We start from the raw sequence: 14,811 nt of genomic DNA on the forward strand, positions 1-14,811 counted from the left end.
ATCTGAGCGGATTACTACTTATATTAGGCCTAGTAATTATTTATTCAAACTATTTTGCTATTACTAACGTTCTCACCGTCCCTGTCGTCCCTATCGTCTCTATTCTAATCTTTGTCTCTATCCCCCTCCCTATCCCTATCGTCGTTGTCGTCGTCGTTTTTTATGCCCATTACCCGCCTGAATGGCTGAAAGTCTCCGCTCGGATAGCAAAACTCATCAGCAAATATTCAGGCGATAAAGGCCTGTTTTCCTTGTGTGTTAGGCCCTGCTGTAAGTTTTGACGGCAAAGGCGTTTCAAGGTCCCCCTTGACCTTTAGTGGACGATCTTTCGGCCACATCTTCTCTCTTTTCCGGGCTTCAGGCAGCTATACTGTTCGAAAATTTTCAGTCCAATGGTGCTTTCCCTCCCATTCCTTTGTTGGCACCATTCAACAACGGAGGTGCTTCTGTGGAGCACTTGCTGGGCTTGCAGAAAGTTGCAGCTTCACTGCATGGATAACCGGCGCGTCAAAGGCTCCTCCTGTCTGTGACCATTGACATAGAGCTTTGATATCTGAAAAGCAGCATGCAGACGTTGGCTCGGCAATAAGTCTACTTATCCAAGCATCTCTCCCAACTACCTACATTTCTCTTCCTCATCTCCAGACTCCGTGTTTTCTTCTTGTTTTCTCGCAACCAGTCGTCAGAGAACTATGATCATTTCAACCTCTCATTATTAACGACATGGCTGCCGAAGCGATCGGCCTCACGGCCAGCTTGATCGCGATCTCGGAGCTATGCGTGAAAAGCATTGCCTTGTACCGGACAGTCAAGGACGCCACCAAGGACAGAGCCCGACTGGCGGCAGAAATTTAATTCTGCAAAGCCCTCATTGACGAACTCCAGAATGCCTCCGCGGCGATGTATGGAAGGCGACGATGGAGGCAGGCTGTCAATCAACAGCAAGTCGAGGCGCAAATGGGCATCGATGAGGTTCGTGGCACGACTATCAAGAGGGTCCTCTCTGAATGCTTGACAAGCAAAATGAAGGAGCTTTGTGGCAAACGGGAGAGGCAGATCAGCGAAGCATCAAGGCCAAGCATACCATGATGTTTGGGAGATGAATGGATCGCTCTTGACATTGGATGTCTGAGGGGAGGAACTGAGCAAATGTAGAGGAATGTGACAGAAATTTTATTCTATTTACACGGCATCGCTCGCTAAAGTCGACGCCGGCTCTAATCATGATTATTTCGCGTACCAAGCTCTTTCGTCTTCTTAGTGGAAAAGAGCAACTTCTTGTCCGGAAGTGCAATGCTAACATGGAAACTGCTAAATCATACCAACCACACCCCCTTCAATACCCCATCTCTTCGCAAGAATGAACCGAAAACGTTATTTTGGGGGATTCCAAAACTCCAGGGCCAAAAGAGCAGATTTAAACGCGGGGCCGCCAGCAGACTTAGAAGTCAAACTTGACGCCCTTCTTGCTGGTGATGTCGATCATGCCACCGCGGTAGCTGCCGCGCTTCTTCTTGTTCTTCTCCTTGGTGAAGCCCTTGCCCTTGGTGACGATGAGGTCCTCGTGGGCGCGGTTAGAGTAGTCGTTGGGAACGTACTCGTTGCTGGCGAAGCGGGGGTCGATGTGGACCACGTCAGGGATACGAGAGAAGGGCTTGTTGGGGACCTTCTTGCCGTTGGCGTTCTTGCCACGGTTGTTCTGCGCGCGGAAGGCGACGGGGTCGGGAGGCAGAGGAGGGTCGGCGGCGCTGTTAACTTCGGGCGAGGTCTTATCCAGAGTGACGGACGAGTTGGAGGCCGAGTCCGCTTCCTTCGTCTTGTCTGCCTTCTTGTTCTTCTTCACCTTCTTGTCGTCTTCGGACTCAGACTCAGACTCGGAAGAGGAGGAGTCGGAGTCAGATTCGGGGAGGGGCACCTTGGCGGCCGTAGAGCCGTCGGAGTCAGAGTCGGAGTCGGAAGAGTCCGAATCGGAAGATTCGTCAGAAGAAGACTCCTCGCTGGAGCTGGAGGAAGAAGAATCGGAGTCAGAAGAGGAGCTGCTGGAAGCTTTTGTCTTTTGCTTCTTGGCCTTGGGGGCCTCGTCTTCGGAGCTGGAGTCGTCGGAGCTGCTAGAGTCGCTATCGCTGCTGCTCTCGCTGCTGCTGCTGTCGCTGTCGGACTCGGGAGCCTTGCGCTTCAGCACCTTCTTGGGTGCGGGCTTCTCGTCCTCGCTCTCGCTGTCCTCGCTGCTCGAGTCGCTGCTAGAGCTGGAGCTGCTGGAGCTGCTTGAGCTTGAGCTGTCGCTCTCGGCGCCGGCGTCAGCCATGTCGACATCCTCCTCGTCGCTGCTGTCGGAGCTGGAGCTGGAATCGCTGCTGTCGTCCGCCTTGGCCGCGGGAGCTTTGACGGTGGACTGCCAGGACTGGAAGACGGCGACCAGGCTGGGGCTAGCAGCCTGCTTCTTGGAGGGCTTCCATCCGCTCTTGGAGCGCTGCTTCTGGAAAGCCTGGTGGGCGGAGGTGAAGGCGTTGTCGGAGAGAAAGGCGTCGACAAGGTCCATCAATTGGTCGGGGGGCGACTGCTTGGCGGGCGCAGCGGCGGCCTTGCTACCCTTCTTCTCCTTTTTGACCATCTTGTCTTGGGTTTGCGGTGTCGCGGTAACGGGGGTAGTCGCAGAGGCTTTTGAAGAATTATTTGAGAAAAGCCAAGAGGGAGGACCAGAGGCTGACATGTGCGTCGGGTTCGTAGGAGGTTTGGTGGTGTGGCGTAGCCCCAAAATAAAGCAATTGAGTCTGTAGTCGCGTAGCAAGTTCCTCGGTGAGAGATGGAACTGACGGCGGCGGTCTTCACCTGGGAAAATTTCTGTGGATGTCGGCGAGTCGGCGCTCCAAAAATTTTGCGGCTTCCTTATCCCAGTCCCTCATCCCTGCCCCGCGACTTTTTTTTTTTTTCATCCGAAAGATGTTCTTATCTTATCATGAACCTCGATACATGAATTTATGCACGTAGGACCTTATTGGTCCAGACCGTCCAGTTGCCTGTTGGTTGCTCCCCTCCTTAGCGTGCCACGCGACAGGGGTGCAAGCTCATTGCCCGATCAGCAACAGCCGTTTGTTGACTTTCAATGTGGGCGGCTACCTCTGCGACTAGCGACAAAGCACCGTCCTATTCTTGGGGCCCGTTTCATAGTGCAACACTACGCAGATGACGACTCGGCCTTCGTTCGAACACTAGAGAGTCGGAACCGTCGTTCTCGCAAGCTGGATTGTTCTGTGGTCGACTTCATCCATCTCGCCATCATCCGTCCGATTCTGTAACCAAACCTGGAACCGACGTAAACGCCGACAGCCGCTGTCTCATCAAACCACTGACTCAAGATGAACGCTACCAAACGAAAGTTCAATGCCTTGATCCAGGGGATGGGCAGGTCCTCGACGTCGACCAAGTCCAGCGATGACTTTTCCAGTCTACCGGCCGAATCTCCTCGCCCTTCGACGACGTCCCTGCCAGCCTCGACCGCGAGCACATCGAACACGACGAACACGAATACGGATTCAAACGCCAAGATGCCCCTGTCGATAGAAGAGGATATCCTGCTGAAGCGCCGGCGCCTGCAGGCTCTGACGGAGAGGGCCACCATCAAGAACACCACAACCGGCGTTGCCGCGACAAAGGTATCGAATGTCGTCCTGAAAAAATGGACGCCCAACTCCAAGGAGACAGTCGTCCAGGTCTCGTCAAAATACGCCCCGACCGATCGAAACGAGCTCCTCAAGAGGCTAGCAAGCTTTCAAGAGATTACGGACTGGACGCCAAAGCCAGACAGGGTCAACGAGATCGAATGGGCGAAGAGGGGCTGGGTGTGTCAGGGAAAGGATCGCGTGCGCTGTTCGCTCTGCAACAAGGAGCTTGTCGTCAAGCTTAACAAGCGTGAGGTCGATGGCAAGGAAGTGCCCGTACTGGTCGCTTCCGACGTTGGTAGGTCCACGGTATCCCTTGCTGAACTCTGGTATTTAAACTGATTGGTAAAGCAGAGGAAGCCTTGGTGGAGAAGTACTCGGAATTGATTGTCACAGCACATCTTGATCAGTGTCTTTGGAGGAGACGGGGATGCGATGGTAAGTCTTTGCAGATGCCGGGTTGGGCCCTTAATTGACTTTGTAGATTCATTGCTGCGGTTATCTCTCACGAACGCTAAGTTGAGCATGGAGGCGCTGCGACAAAGATACGACGAGCTCTGCGCCAGGAAATCGTTCCTGCCGTACGAGTTCAACCTGAGACTCCCTGAGGGCTTGAACATCGACAGTGTTCTTGCTCAACTGCCAGAGGATTTCTTCACAAACCCGCCGCCCGCCAAGGATTCGCCAGACCCCAAGCGGCCCAACAAGGTCGCTCTCGCCCTTGCGATGACGGGCTGGCAGGGTCTGACAAATCCTCGTATTGGTGCTGTGCCAAACTCCGCCTCATGTCACACATGCCTGCGAAGACTTGGCCTGTGGATGTTCAAGAGCAAGGAGGTGAATGCCGACGGTGAGGTCCTCGTCCCCGCACCAATGGACCACCTCGATCCCATCAGAGAGCATCGCTTTTTCTGCCCCTGGAAGAACCCGGTCGCACAACGCCTCAGCACCGCTAAGCCAGGGTCCGAGTCGGACATGGCGGCGTGGAAGTGCTTAGCGCAGGTGCTTAAGAACGACGCCTATCTACGTGGAGCTCTCGACGACCGTCCAAAGAACAAGTCTTGGCACAACAGAGGCGCGTCAGTACCGTCTACGCCTGTTCGCAAGGGTGGCGGCGCACCCACGACCCCGGGCGGACCATACGACTCTCCCAGTGCGGCTACGGAACCAGCTGGCGAAGATGACGAAAAGTCCCGCGACGCCAAGGACAAGGAGCGGTGGGCTCGCTTGCGGAGGGTTAAGAGTCTGTTCGAGTCGAAGAATGCGAAGAAGATCCGTAGAACGCTTAGTAGGCCGGGAACGGCGCGTTCGACTGCATCGGCAGCGACGGTGGCCACGGCGGCTACCGCTGCTACGACGGGGCAAGAAAAGGAGACTGAGAAGGCTTGATGGATCGTCGATTGGTCGTAACACTGTATTATATAAGTCACTCACTTGACTCTCTTTCTACGATGGGCGGAGTTCTGGACGGGTTTCGAAGGAAGGATGATCCACGGTGTCTTAATTAGCTAGAATACCCACATGAAGGAGCTCGTACAATATGCTCGACGATTTGCTCCTTGCTACACGCGGCCAATTGCCAACGTATCGTTGAAATGATAGATGCCCCATCGTTCGGATTCAAACAGTGAGTTGCATGTCTTCTAGAGGGTATCTAAGCCATCTTGGTTCCCACACACTATCGTACAGACGTGCCAACTCATGAGCTCCAGTCTCCAAACTTCTTCTCCAGCTCTTCGAAAGAGATCGTCTTCCCAGACCACGCCCTAGGATCACTCTCCATTGCTTTCCCCGGCTCCGCAGCCCGCTTCTCCTCCTCCTGCACCGTCTCCTTCTTTTCCACTGCCGGCTTCTCCTTCTTGACCTTCGCCGGCGCAACAGCCTGCCTCAACCCAAGCATCTCCAAAATCTCCATCCTCACCCCCGCCATACCCGCCGCGTTCACCGCAAACGTCCTCCCGTCCTTCACCCTCTCCATCTTGGCCGCGGTAAGATACACCCTCGGCACCCACAACCCGGCCCCCAACCTCCCAAAGCACCGCTCCACCTCCGCGAACCGCCGCACGATGCCCCCGTCCTTCTTCCTCTCGCGCCCGCGCCCCGCGCCGCTGACCTTGTCCAGCTTGGTAAACACCACCACCACAGGCCGCCCGCTCGCCGCCAGCAGGCCCATGACCGCCTCGTCCTGCGCGCCGACCTTCTTCTCCGCCGAGAGGAGCAGCACCACACCACTGAGCATCGTGCGCTTGTTGACGTACTGCGTGATCTGCTCGCCCCACTCGCGGCGGCTGGCGTGGCCGTACCCCGGCGTGTCGACGAGGACGAGCCCGTGCTGCCGCGCGGCGTTGGATGTCTTCTCGTCGGGGGTGACTTTGCGCGAGTGCGTGGGTGGTTTGCCGACGCCGTAGGCGTTCATCATCACCGTCTTGCCGGGCTTCCAGCTTTCCTTGGCGAGCTCGGCAACGCCGGTGAGGGCGTTGACGAAGGAGGACTTGCCGCAGTTGGAGGCGCCGATGATGCAGAGTTCCGGGGTGGTGGTGTTGATCGGGTGCTGCTTCCAGAATTGGGCTGAGTAGAGGAAGGAGGCCGGGGGTTGGCGGAAGAAGGAGGTTGCGTCGGCGTGGGCGGCGGAGAGTCTGCTGGTGGCGGTGATTGTGCCGCTCTCCGTGGGGGCGTCTGCGGTAGGAGCGGGTGGAGGAGTGGCGGCGGCGTCTTTTGGGGGGAAGCCGAGGATGGCTGACCTGACGTCGTCGGATGACGGCGTTGCGGATAGCTTCTTCCGTTGGGGCCTCGTCGGTTTCGGTTCTGGTTTTGGAGGTGCGCGGGGCGGCGGCACGTAGTACATTGTGTTCGATTCCCAGATGTCTTCGGGTTTGCTGATTTTGTCCAGCTCCTCTTGGGACAAAAAGTTTTCAGGGACTTCAAGAGCATTCGATTGCACCCTCTGCCGGCTTCCAAAGTCTTGCCTTCGCCGCTCATCTCGCACGCCATCTCGGCTACTTCTGTGGTCCGGACGGTTCATGCGAGTCGGTGGTCCATCGCGCGCGCCCTGGAAGCGCGACCTCGCAGCATCTTCATTAAACCCGCGGTGCCTTCTCACATCGCTGTCTGCACTGCGATAGGAGGACTGGTCTTGGCGAAACCGTGTAGGCCGGGCGGGAGCGCTGGTGGGAGGCCTGTCATCGAGGGCTCGACGTCTCTGCAAATTTTGCGTGGCGGGCCTGGATACGAGGCGCCGCGCTCCTGCGACTGACCTCATAGTTTTGGCGTATAAAATTTGAAGTTTGGAATTTCTTGATTAGTATGAGATCAGTTGGATTAATGGACGGATGAAAGTCATGATGAGAGTTACTAGGTTCAATTCTAAAATTATGCATGTACGCAATTTTGACGTTTCAATACTTGCATATCCACTCAACTCGGGCCGTCACAAATGCGCATCTCACAAGAAACGATACTCTCGGCTTCAATGGCCTCTATTTTGTCTACCTTCGTTATGCATGGTTAATCAAAGCCTCATCATGCATGCCAACTCCATGTTGGCTCGGCAGAATCCCAGAAAGCAAGAAAACAACCCGTCCAACGCCCTCCAATCCAACTGCGAGTCGTCTAACCACCGGCCTGGTAGCGGTAGTAGAAGTTCTTCTGGTTGTTGTTCTTCTCGCTGACCTTGTAGTCTCTTCTCTTCTCGTAGCGGGTGGCGGCGCTCCGTCCTCTGGTAGCCTCCTCCTTGACAACGCGCTTCGCGTGGTCCGAGACACCAGTCATGCCGGCAGCATCTCTGCGAGCAATCGCGCGGGCGTTGCGAGACTTGGGGTTGCCAGTGTTCGCCACCTCCTGGCCGTCGACATCCATCTCGTCACCGGAGCCAGCCTCAATCGCCAGGCGCTCACGCTCAGCACGCTCCTCGGGAGTGGGATAGTTGTTCAAGTTCTGGCGGAAGTACCGGTTGTGAGCACGGTGGCCGACTGACTTGCCGGACGGGAGATGCAGCTCGTAGTCGTCGTAGAACACAGCACGGGTGTGCTTGTGTGCGTGAGAATGCCAGCCGTCCACCTGGTGATGAGCACGAGGATCCTCGCGAGAGTGGTGAGGATGTTTGTCCAAGCGCTCGAACTGATCGTACTTGCCATCCGCGGTAAAGGCAGTGAGGTCTTCAGAGTCGAGCGATGAAGCGTCGCTGTCCGTCTCCCAGCCCTCATCGGCTCCGTCCTCAACCTCCTCGCCGTCCTCACCAACAAGCTTGGTGGGGCGCTTCAGGCCCAGCTTCGCTCCACCGTTCTGGTCAGCCTCCTCTTCATCGTCTGAATCGCCACCATCAGAGTAGGTGCTTCGGAAATCGTAAAAATCGCCAATATCCAGCTGGACCTCCTCGGTATCGTAGGGAATCTTGCAGTGACCCTTGTCGCGCATGTGGGTCTGAACAGCGAATGCCGTCTTCTTGGTCTTGAAGCAGTACAAGCACTGGTGGCCCTCGTGGACGCGCTCCTGAAGGTGCTGCAGCAGACCCTCGAGGTCGACCAGGTACTGCTTCTCGGGGATGAACATGTCGTGGAAGCGCTCCATGTGGTTGGCGTTGAGGGGAACGGACGGCGACTCGTAGTTGCAGAAGAGACAGGACTTGATAGACCAGGCGATCTCCTGCTTAGACGGAACAGGGGTGGCGGACTCGGACTCGCGGTTCATGTTGACATCCTCGCCAGCATGCTGGCCCTGAGCCGACAGGTGAGGGTTCGAAGGGCGCTTGACGGGAGAGGGGCGCTCATCCTTTACCTCATCGATGTTGGCCTTCTTCAGGCCCTCGACAACGGCAGTGAACTCCTCCTCGGCCTCGGAATCCAGCTCCTTCTCGACAGCGATGGGCTCGCCGAGGGAGAAGGTGGAGCTCATGACGGAGCTGGCATCGTCGGCAATGGGGCCCTTGCGACGGGCGATGGCAGCGACGCGGACCTTGTGCTTTTGGCTGGTGAGATGGTTCTGGAAGGCGTTCTCGCTGGAGTAGGACTTCTGGCAGGCCTCGCAAGTGCGCTCGAACATGGCCTTCTCGGCCTCGGCGCTCTGCGCAGCGCGGGCCTGAAGGACCTTCTCATTGAAGATCTCGGAGGCGATGGGAGGAAGGGAGGCGACTCGGCGCTTGAGGTTGTAGCGACTGCAAGGATGATGTCAGTTGGTCTAGGCGTCATAGCGGGGTGATGCGAAAACAGAAAACGGCAACAACAAACGAAGCAAAGCAGCTGGGAATATGAGGACAACTTACTGCCAGTCGCTCTTCATGTGGCCTCTCTGGAGATCGATGTTTCGGTAGGCAACGGCGCATGTGTTGCAGGTGTAGGGGTGCGAAGCTGCGGTAGCCCCTCCATTGGGAGGGGAGGCACCAAGGGCAGCGACGTCAACGCTCGCCACCTCCATGGTGAAGTTGTCGCGTGCAGGTAAAGTGGTCTCTTTTTTTTGGTGATTGAAATCGATTCTCGACTCTTTGGTCAGTCCTTTGCAATAGGGAGAAAGCGCACGCAAATGTGATTTTGCAGAGTGCGCGCAAGAAAAGAAGAGGTCGAGGCAAAAGATTGGGCGACCAAGGGTGATGGGTGTCGGAGGCAACGGAGGGGAAAATGAATTTAAAAGGGAAAATTCTCCAGGGCTTTAGTGGGTTAGCGCGGGGGTTTGGAGGGCAGTGATAGTTCAGGCACGTCACTCAGCCCAGAGCCCTGGCTTGGGTTGATCTGAGGAGTCTGGCCACTGGGAAGGCTTGAACTCTAGCGCGTCCCGTCCTGGCAGTTGGCCATGGACCCTGGAGAGCGGGGGTCTTTCTCGCCGGGTGCGTGCTGTTTCTGCAGTGGAGCAACTGGATCTTTGAAGGCTGATGTCCAGGTGCTTTCCTCCCGAATATGAGGTAAGACTCAACAAATGCAAATGCAAACCGCATGTAGGTAGAAGCAATCGAACTATTTAGATGCGAAACAAGTCGCCTCTTTAGTAATTACCTTTGCATTCCTCTTGATTACGTTTCTCTTTCCTCGCTGTTTGCCAACGGAATGCTATCTCCGACAAGAACATTGTTGAAACCTGCGGATGACCACGCATAGATGTAGCAACCTCGTTCTCATAATCCTCGGCCTGCCATTTTTTCCCCTTCCTTTCCTTCTTCTTCTCTTTCTCCTAACTCCGTTGTTCTTGGCTTTTGGGTTATGCTTTCGTAAGCACAGCATTTCACTATCCGGTGGCACGCTTTGCTGACTTTCGGATGAGGAGGGTCAGCAGTCATCGGCGCTGGGTACCAGGATAGTGGAGAGGCTTCTACACCCAACCCATGGGGTGCACAAAAGAGAGTCTCGCTGGCTTACCTTACGAATACAGACGCAGCTCGTCGGCAGAGGCAGCTGCTTCTCCCCATAACATCACAACCACTTAATCCTTTCCTTGCCTACAGGCCCCGATCCAACTCCACGAGTGCGTGGGCATTAGCGCCATACAGATACTTAAGTTATACTCGTCATAATCCATCCAAATTCTCTACTGCCGTGTCAAGAGTCTCGTCGCCGTCGCCGCCGTCATCGTCGTCGGGGTCACCCTCACCCTACAACAGGAGGCCCAGAAGAAGGGATATTTCTCTGCCTTTTGTTGGCACGCCTCATCCTCCAACCCCGAGAACGATGCCAAAGCCCGACAACAACTTCGATGCCGATGTCCTTGCCGGTCTATGGGAGGACGCGCCATTTGCGCGCTTGCCTCCCGATGCGCCCCCCGAATTGAAGGACATGGTCCAGAACATCGAGAACCCCAAGCGCGTCTACGCCATCCACCGTGCCAGTCGCCGGCACAACTTCCAGATCCTCGTCGAGATGTAAGCCGCCAAACTTGTTGCTGCGGCCCTCCTTTGGTGCACGAGCTGACTGGGTCCTTTACAGATACATCCTCCAGCTGCGATACGGCTGCGACTCCAAGACGTGTACGACATCTACCTGCTTCTCCTGTCGCAAACGCCTCGCTGGCAAGGCCCCCATCAGACGATACAACACCACCAGTGCGAGGACATTAGCTGTCTACTTGGCGAGCCAGGACAACCCAGAAACAGGACTGTGCCCAAACCTCAAGCCGTCCAAGGAGCCACCAGCCGCCGTCAACTCGCTGATATTCTCACCAAACCCCGCCGCCCCCGCGTTTACCGATCCATTCTCGAAACGGCCCTCTACCCCGAAGGAACCCCGCCGCCGGAAATCAGGCTCTGCTGTTCGCGTGAACGGCGAATGCAGCAACTCCAATAAGGCTTCCACGGAAGCCGAGGGAAACGGTCGTCCAGGATCCGCCCACAATGAACGGTCGCATTTCGACTCCTCCACTGGTACCGCTCAACTACCCGTCAAGGTCACCGAGCGACCCATCAGCAAAGACTACCGCTCTTTCGCCGCCAACGTGTTTGGTAGCGTTGCTTTCAAAATGCTGGAATGGCTCACTCCAGCTGGTCTGGACGCCATGTCCCAGAAGGTTGCTGCTCTCGAGGCCGACGCCGCGCCCAGTCCTGGCAGGGAGGAGCTTTTCAGATCTCAAAAGCCGTCCGGACAGTCGACACCGATTCAAGCGATATCGCCAGTGATATACGCCGATACGAAGGATCAGAACGACTTGCCGGAGCCAACGGTGGAACAAGGGCCAGACGCTGCCTTAGAGCAGGCCTCCGAGAAACTCCATGCTTCGAACCCAACCATGCCCAACTCGCGACCAGGCAAACCTAAGAGGAGCTCGAGTGCGAGAGTGCGTGCCAACTCAAAACCGAAAAGGAAACTGTCTATCGAACCATACCCGACGTCATCGTATTCGGAGGATGTCACCTCGGGTCTAATGTCTCCCAGGGTAAATGGTAGTCAACATGAGAAGCCACCTAGGCCGCCAAAAGCATCGCACATCAACCCTTACGCTATCCCGGAGATTCCGTCAACGCCATCGTTCTTCGACAACGTCCCATCACAGAACCGACCGGTCATGATTCTTCAGGAACCAGAGTCAATATCTAAACCGGCTTTGACCAATGGAGAGGCTCCCTCTGAGGCACCAAAAGCGGAGTCGGAAAGTCCTCCGCAAACCGAGCCAGTCGGTACTGACGCCCCTGCCGACGATTGCAAGAAGATCGAAGAGCCAGTCGAAATGTCGATGGCCGACAGTCTGCTCCCGCAATCCTTGACGTCGTTGAATGTGGAGGTTGTCGACCTATTATGCGATATTCTGCAAGACGACGGCACCTCAGAATTACACCTTCTGGATCCTGCCAAGATCACCAGCACATACTCTGGACTCAAGGATCGGCCAAAGATGCAAAGGAAATGGACATCTCGGGGTAAATACCCAAAGCGACTGCGGAGGCAGTGGAAGTTGTTCATCGAGCAGACCCTGTTCAACATCCTCAGCGACCCACAGAGTCTCGTCTCATCCTTTGTCAAGGACGATGAACTTCTGGACTCTCACACTATCTGGTACTGCATGTTGCGACTTACTCGTGTCGCTCCCAGTCTAGTCTTCCACAGTTTATGGCTGGCCGCCGGTAGTCTCTTTGGCGCGCCAAAATCGCTTCAGTCGCTTCGTTCTCCTACCACAAGAGTCTTTCGTCGCGAGCGATCACTTGCCAATGTGGAGGCGGGCCAGCTTTTGTCAATCTGTTTGCATGCTCTGGTTGCGGCAGCTCCGTTGATCACCGATTCAAGGACACTCTTCGATATGTCTCGTATCCGGTCCAACGGCCTCACTCTGGCTGGAAGTGGTGCTCTGGCACGGCAGCCAGCTTGGCTTTGCCTTCTTTACGATGATGCCTTCTCGAATGACCTTGCTCTGAGGCTAGCGAGAAGATTGTTCGCAGCGATCTCAGCTCGCAAATGTTTCGCCGAAATGGTTGCTCAGGATGACGATATTGATGACGACGAGCAGGAACTGGATGCTCTGCGACCTCTCCTTACGCAGTTGGATTCTCTCAACGGAGACTTGGCATCAAATCCCGAGCTGGAACAGCTTGAACGAGCCGGACATGAGACCAGGGTTTCTACTCTGCTTTTGGATTGGGCCAAGACGGTGCTGCTCCAGGAATGGGATGGCAAGCCGGAAATCTCTTGCGATGGCTCCTTTGGCGGAGCCTTGTCGCTCATAGCCGCCATGTGTAAGTGGTGTATGAAGCAGCGACTTGAACATTGCAGCTAACTTTTGACAGATCAAAAACGACAGTCCCTTCTAATTGGAGACGCCCACTTTCGAGTAGATTATTTCGCCGACAGACTGGACTCAATTAACATGCCGGTTGCCTGGCTCTCCCATACATCCCACAGACAAAAGAAGCACCTCCTGGACTTTCCCTTCATATTCGATCCATCGACGCTTGTTTCTTACTTCCGATCAATTAACTTCTCAAAGATGAGCCGAAGCTACGAAGAATCAAGTTCTCTTCAGACGAGGATGAAGGCGATAGTTGCGCCTGGCGGTCTCATCACCAATCCTCATCACAAATTGGTCTTGCAAGATCTTCTCAAGACGGCGTCTTCAAAGTACCTAATTCTCGAGATCAGCCGAAAGCATGTCATCAGAGACGCATTCGATCAGTTGTGGCAACGCGAGGACCGAGAGCTTCACAGACCATTGAAGATTCATCTTGGTGAGGAAGGTGGCGAGGAGGGCTTTGATTCTGGTGGAGTCCAGCAGGAATTCTTCAGACTTGCAGTGGCCGAGTGTCTCAACCCGGACTACGGCGCCTTCACGGTCGACGAGCGAACACGGATGGCCTGGTTCGTCCCTGGCTCTATCGTACCTGTCTGGAAGTTCGAGATCCTTGGCCTGCTCATGTCACTGGCCGTATATAACGGCCTGACGCTGCCAATCACGTTTCCCAAGGTTCTCTACCGCAAGCTTCTGGGTGAACCCGTCGACGAGTTGTATCACATCGCCGACGGTTGGCCAGACCTTGCCATGGGCCTCACGACTCTTCTGGAGTGGGACGAGAGCAACGGAGCTGTGGAGGACATCTTCGCACGCACCTACGAGTTCTCGGTATCCATGTTTGGACAGCCCGTGTCAAGAGAGATGGACGCCAAGGCTAGCAGCTGGCCGCAGTTTGACGCAACCGCGAGGAAATCACTCACAAGCGAAAATCCTGAGGACGCCCCTCTGGTCACCAACGAAAACAGAAACGCCTACGTGAGCGACTACATCAGATACCTCACAGACGTCTCTGTTCGCCCACAATACAAGGCGTTTGAACGTGGCTTCCGCGCTTGCCTACACCCGAAGGCACTGCAACTGTTAACACCGTCGCTTCTCCAGTCTCTTGTTGAGGGTGTCCAGGAGATTGACGTTAGCGAGCTGCGCCGTTACGCTAGATATGTCGGCTGGGACAACAGCCACCGCAGCGTCCGCGACTTTTGGTCGATCGTTAAGCGCTATGACGAGAAGATGAAGAGGAAGCTCCTGGAGTTTGTCACGGCATCGGACCGTGTCCCGGTGGGAGGTATGAAGAATTTGCAATTTGTCGTGCAGAGAAACGGCGAGGAAGAGGGCGAAGGGGGACATTTACCCACCGCGTACACATGTTATGGCACACTACTGCTGCCCGAGTACAAAGACAAGGAGGTCTTGAGAGAGAGGCTTTCTATGGCATTGGAGAATGCGCAGGGCTTTGGTTTTGCTTAAAGCAAATAGGAGAGGATAGTTGCATTTTAGAGAAGCAGTCGTAAAAAGCATGGATGAAGGGATGGAGTTTTTCTTAGGCTTGATATCCTCGGCGCTCCTTAGCCGATTAAGGCGACGAAATGAGAATTTGGTCTCTGATGTACCAGTATTTTGTTTTCGAGAGTGGAATACACGAATCTGCCTCGCACACGTTCGGAAGGCTCGCGAGTGAGACCTGACTTCCATGAACCAGTCCATGAAGGGGGGATAGTGCACCCACATGTATCAACAAATGCGCTCCTTTTCTAGGTACGTTATCCTTGCCTCCCTTTCTGCCTTTTCCACCCACGTAAGGGAAAACGCTCCATCTCCACGAAAGCTTTTTTCAATACGGACTACCGACACAACATTCTCCGCAAGCATAGAATCATGCCGAAGATGTTGGTCGCAGCCACCTTGCAGCCAAGTTGCCACACTTCACTCCCAATAGTAAGCACCGCCTTGTGTTTGACGA

General features: G+C 55.2%; 5 protein-coding genes across 5 annotated transcripts; 2 read left to right on the forward strand and 3 right to left on the reverse strand.

Moving 5' to 3' along the window:
* Nucleotides 1-1,441: 1,441 nt before the first annotated feature.
* CGCS363_v002267 (uncharacterized protein) lies at nt 1,442-2,611 on the reverse strand (the record flags this gene model as incomplete). The annotated part of the gene is made up of 1 exon (XM_036634116.1): nt 1,442-2,611. One exon carries the CDS (start codon nt 2,609-2,611, stop codon nt 1,442-1,444), a length of 1,170 nt encoding a protein of 389 aa, XP_036499092.1.
* A 745-nt stretch (nt 2,612-3,356) lies between these two features.
* zc3hc1 (NIPA-like protein) lies at nt 3,357-5,048 on the forward strand (the record flags this gene model as incomplete). The annotated part of the gene is made up of 3 exons (XM_036634117.1): nt 3,357-3,957; nt 4,014-4,097; nt 4,144-5,048. 3 exons carry the CDS (start codon nt 3,357-3,359, stop codon nt 5,046-5,048), a joined length of 1,590 nt encoding a protein of 529 aa, XP_036499083.1.
* Nucleotides 5,049-5,358: 310 nt separating this feature from the next.
* Nucleotides 5,359-6,918, reverse strand: engB (putative GTP-binding protein EngB; the record flags this gene model as incomplete). Its single annotated transcript, XM_036634118.1, has 1 exon — nt 5,359-6,918. The coding sequence occupies one exon, from the start codon at nt 6,916-6,918 to the stop codon at nt 5,359-5,361; it is 1,560 nt and encodes a 519-aa protein (XP_036499084.1).
* A 350-nt stretch (nt 6,919-7,268) lies between these two features.
* Nucleotides 7,269-9,068, reverse strand: CGCS363_v002270 (Cytoplasmic 60S subunit biogenesis factor REI1-like protein; the record flags this gene model as incomplete). Its single annotated transcript, XM_036634119.1, has 2 exons — nt 7,269-8,808; nt 8,917-9,068. 2 exons carry the CDS (start codon nt 9,066-9,068, stop codon nt 7,269-7,271), a joined length of 1,692 nt encoding a protein of 563 aa, XP_036499996.1.
* A 1,241-nt stretch (nt 9,069-10,309) lies between these two features.
* On the forward strand, nt 10,310-14,318 carry Ube3a (Ubiquitin-protein ligase E3A; the record flags this gene model as incomplete). Its single annotated transcript, XM_036634120.1, has 3 exons — nt 10,310-10,500; nt 10,565-12,798; nt 12,850-14,318. The coding sequence occupies 3 exons, from the start codon at nt 10,310-10,312 to the stop codon at nt 14,316-14,318; spliced, it is 3,894 nt and encodes a 1,297-aa protein (XP_036499995.1).
* Nucleotides 14,319-14,811: the final 493 nt, after the last annotated feature.

The sequence above is a fragment of the Colletotrichum siamense genome, assembly GCF_013390195.1.
Source record: "Colletotrichum siamense strain Cg363 chromosome Unknown KSG_Cg363_contig02, whole genome shotgun sequence".
In the NCBI taxonomy this organism is placed as follows: domain Eukaryota; kingdom Fungi; phylum Ascomycota; class Sordariomycetes; order Glomerellales; family Glomerellaceae; genus Colletotrichum; species Colletotrichum siamense.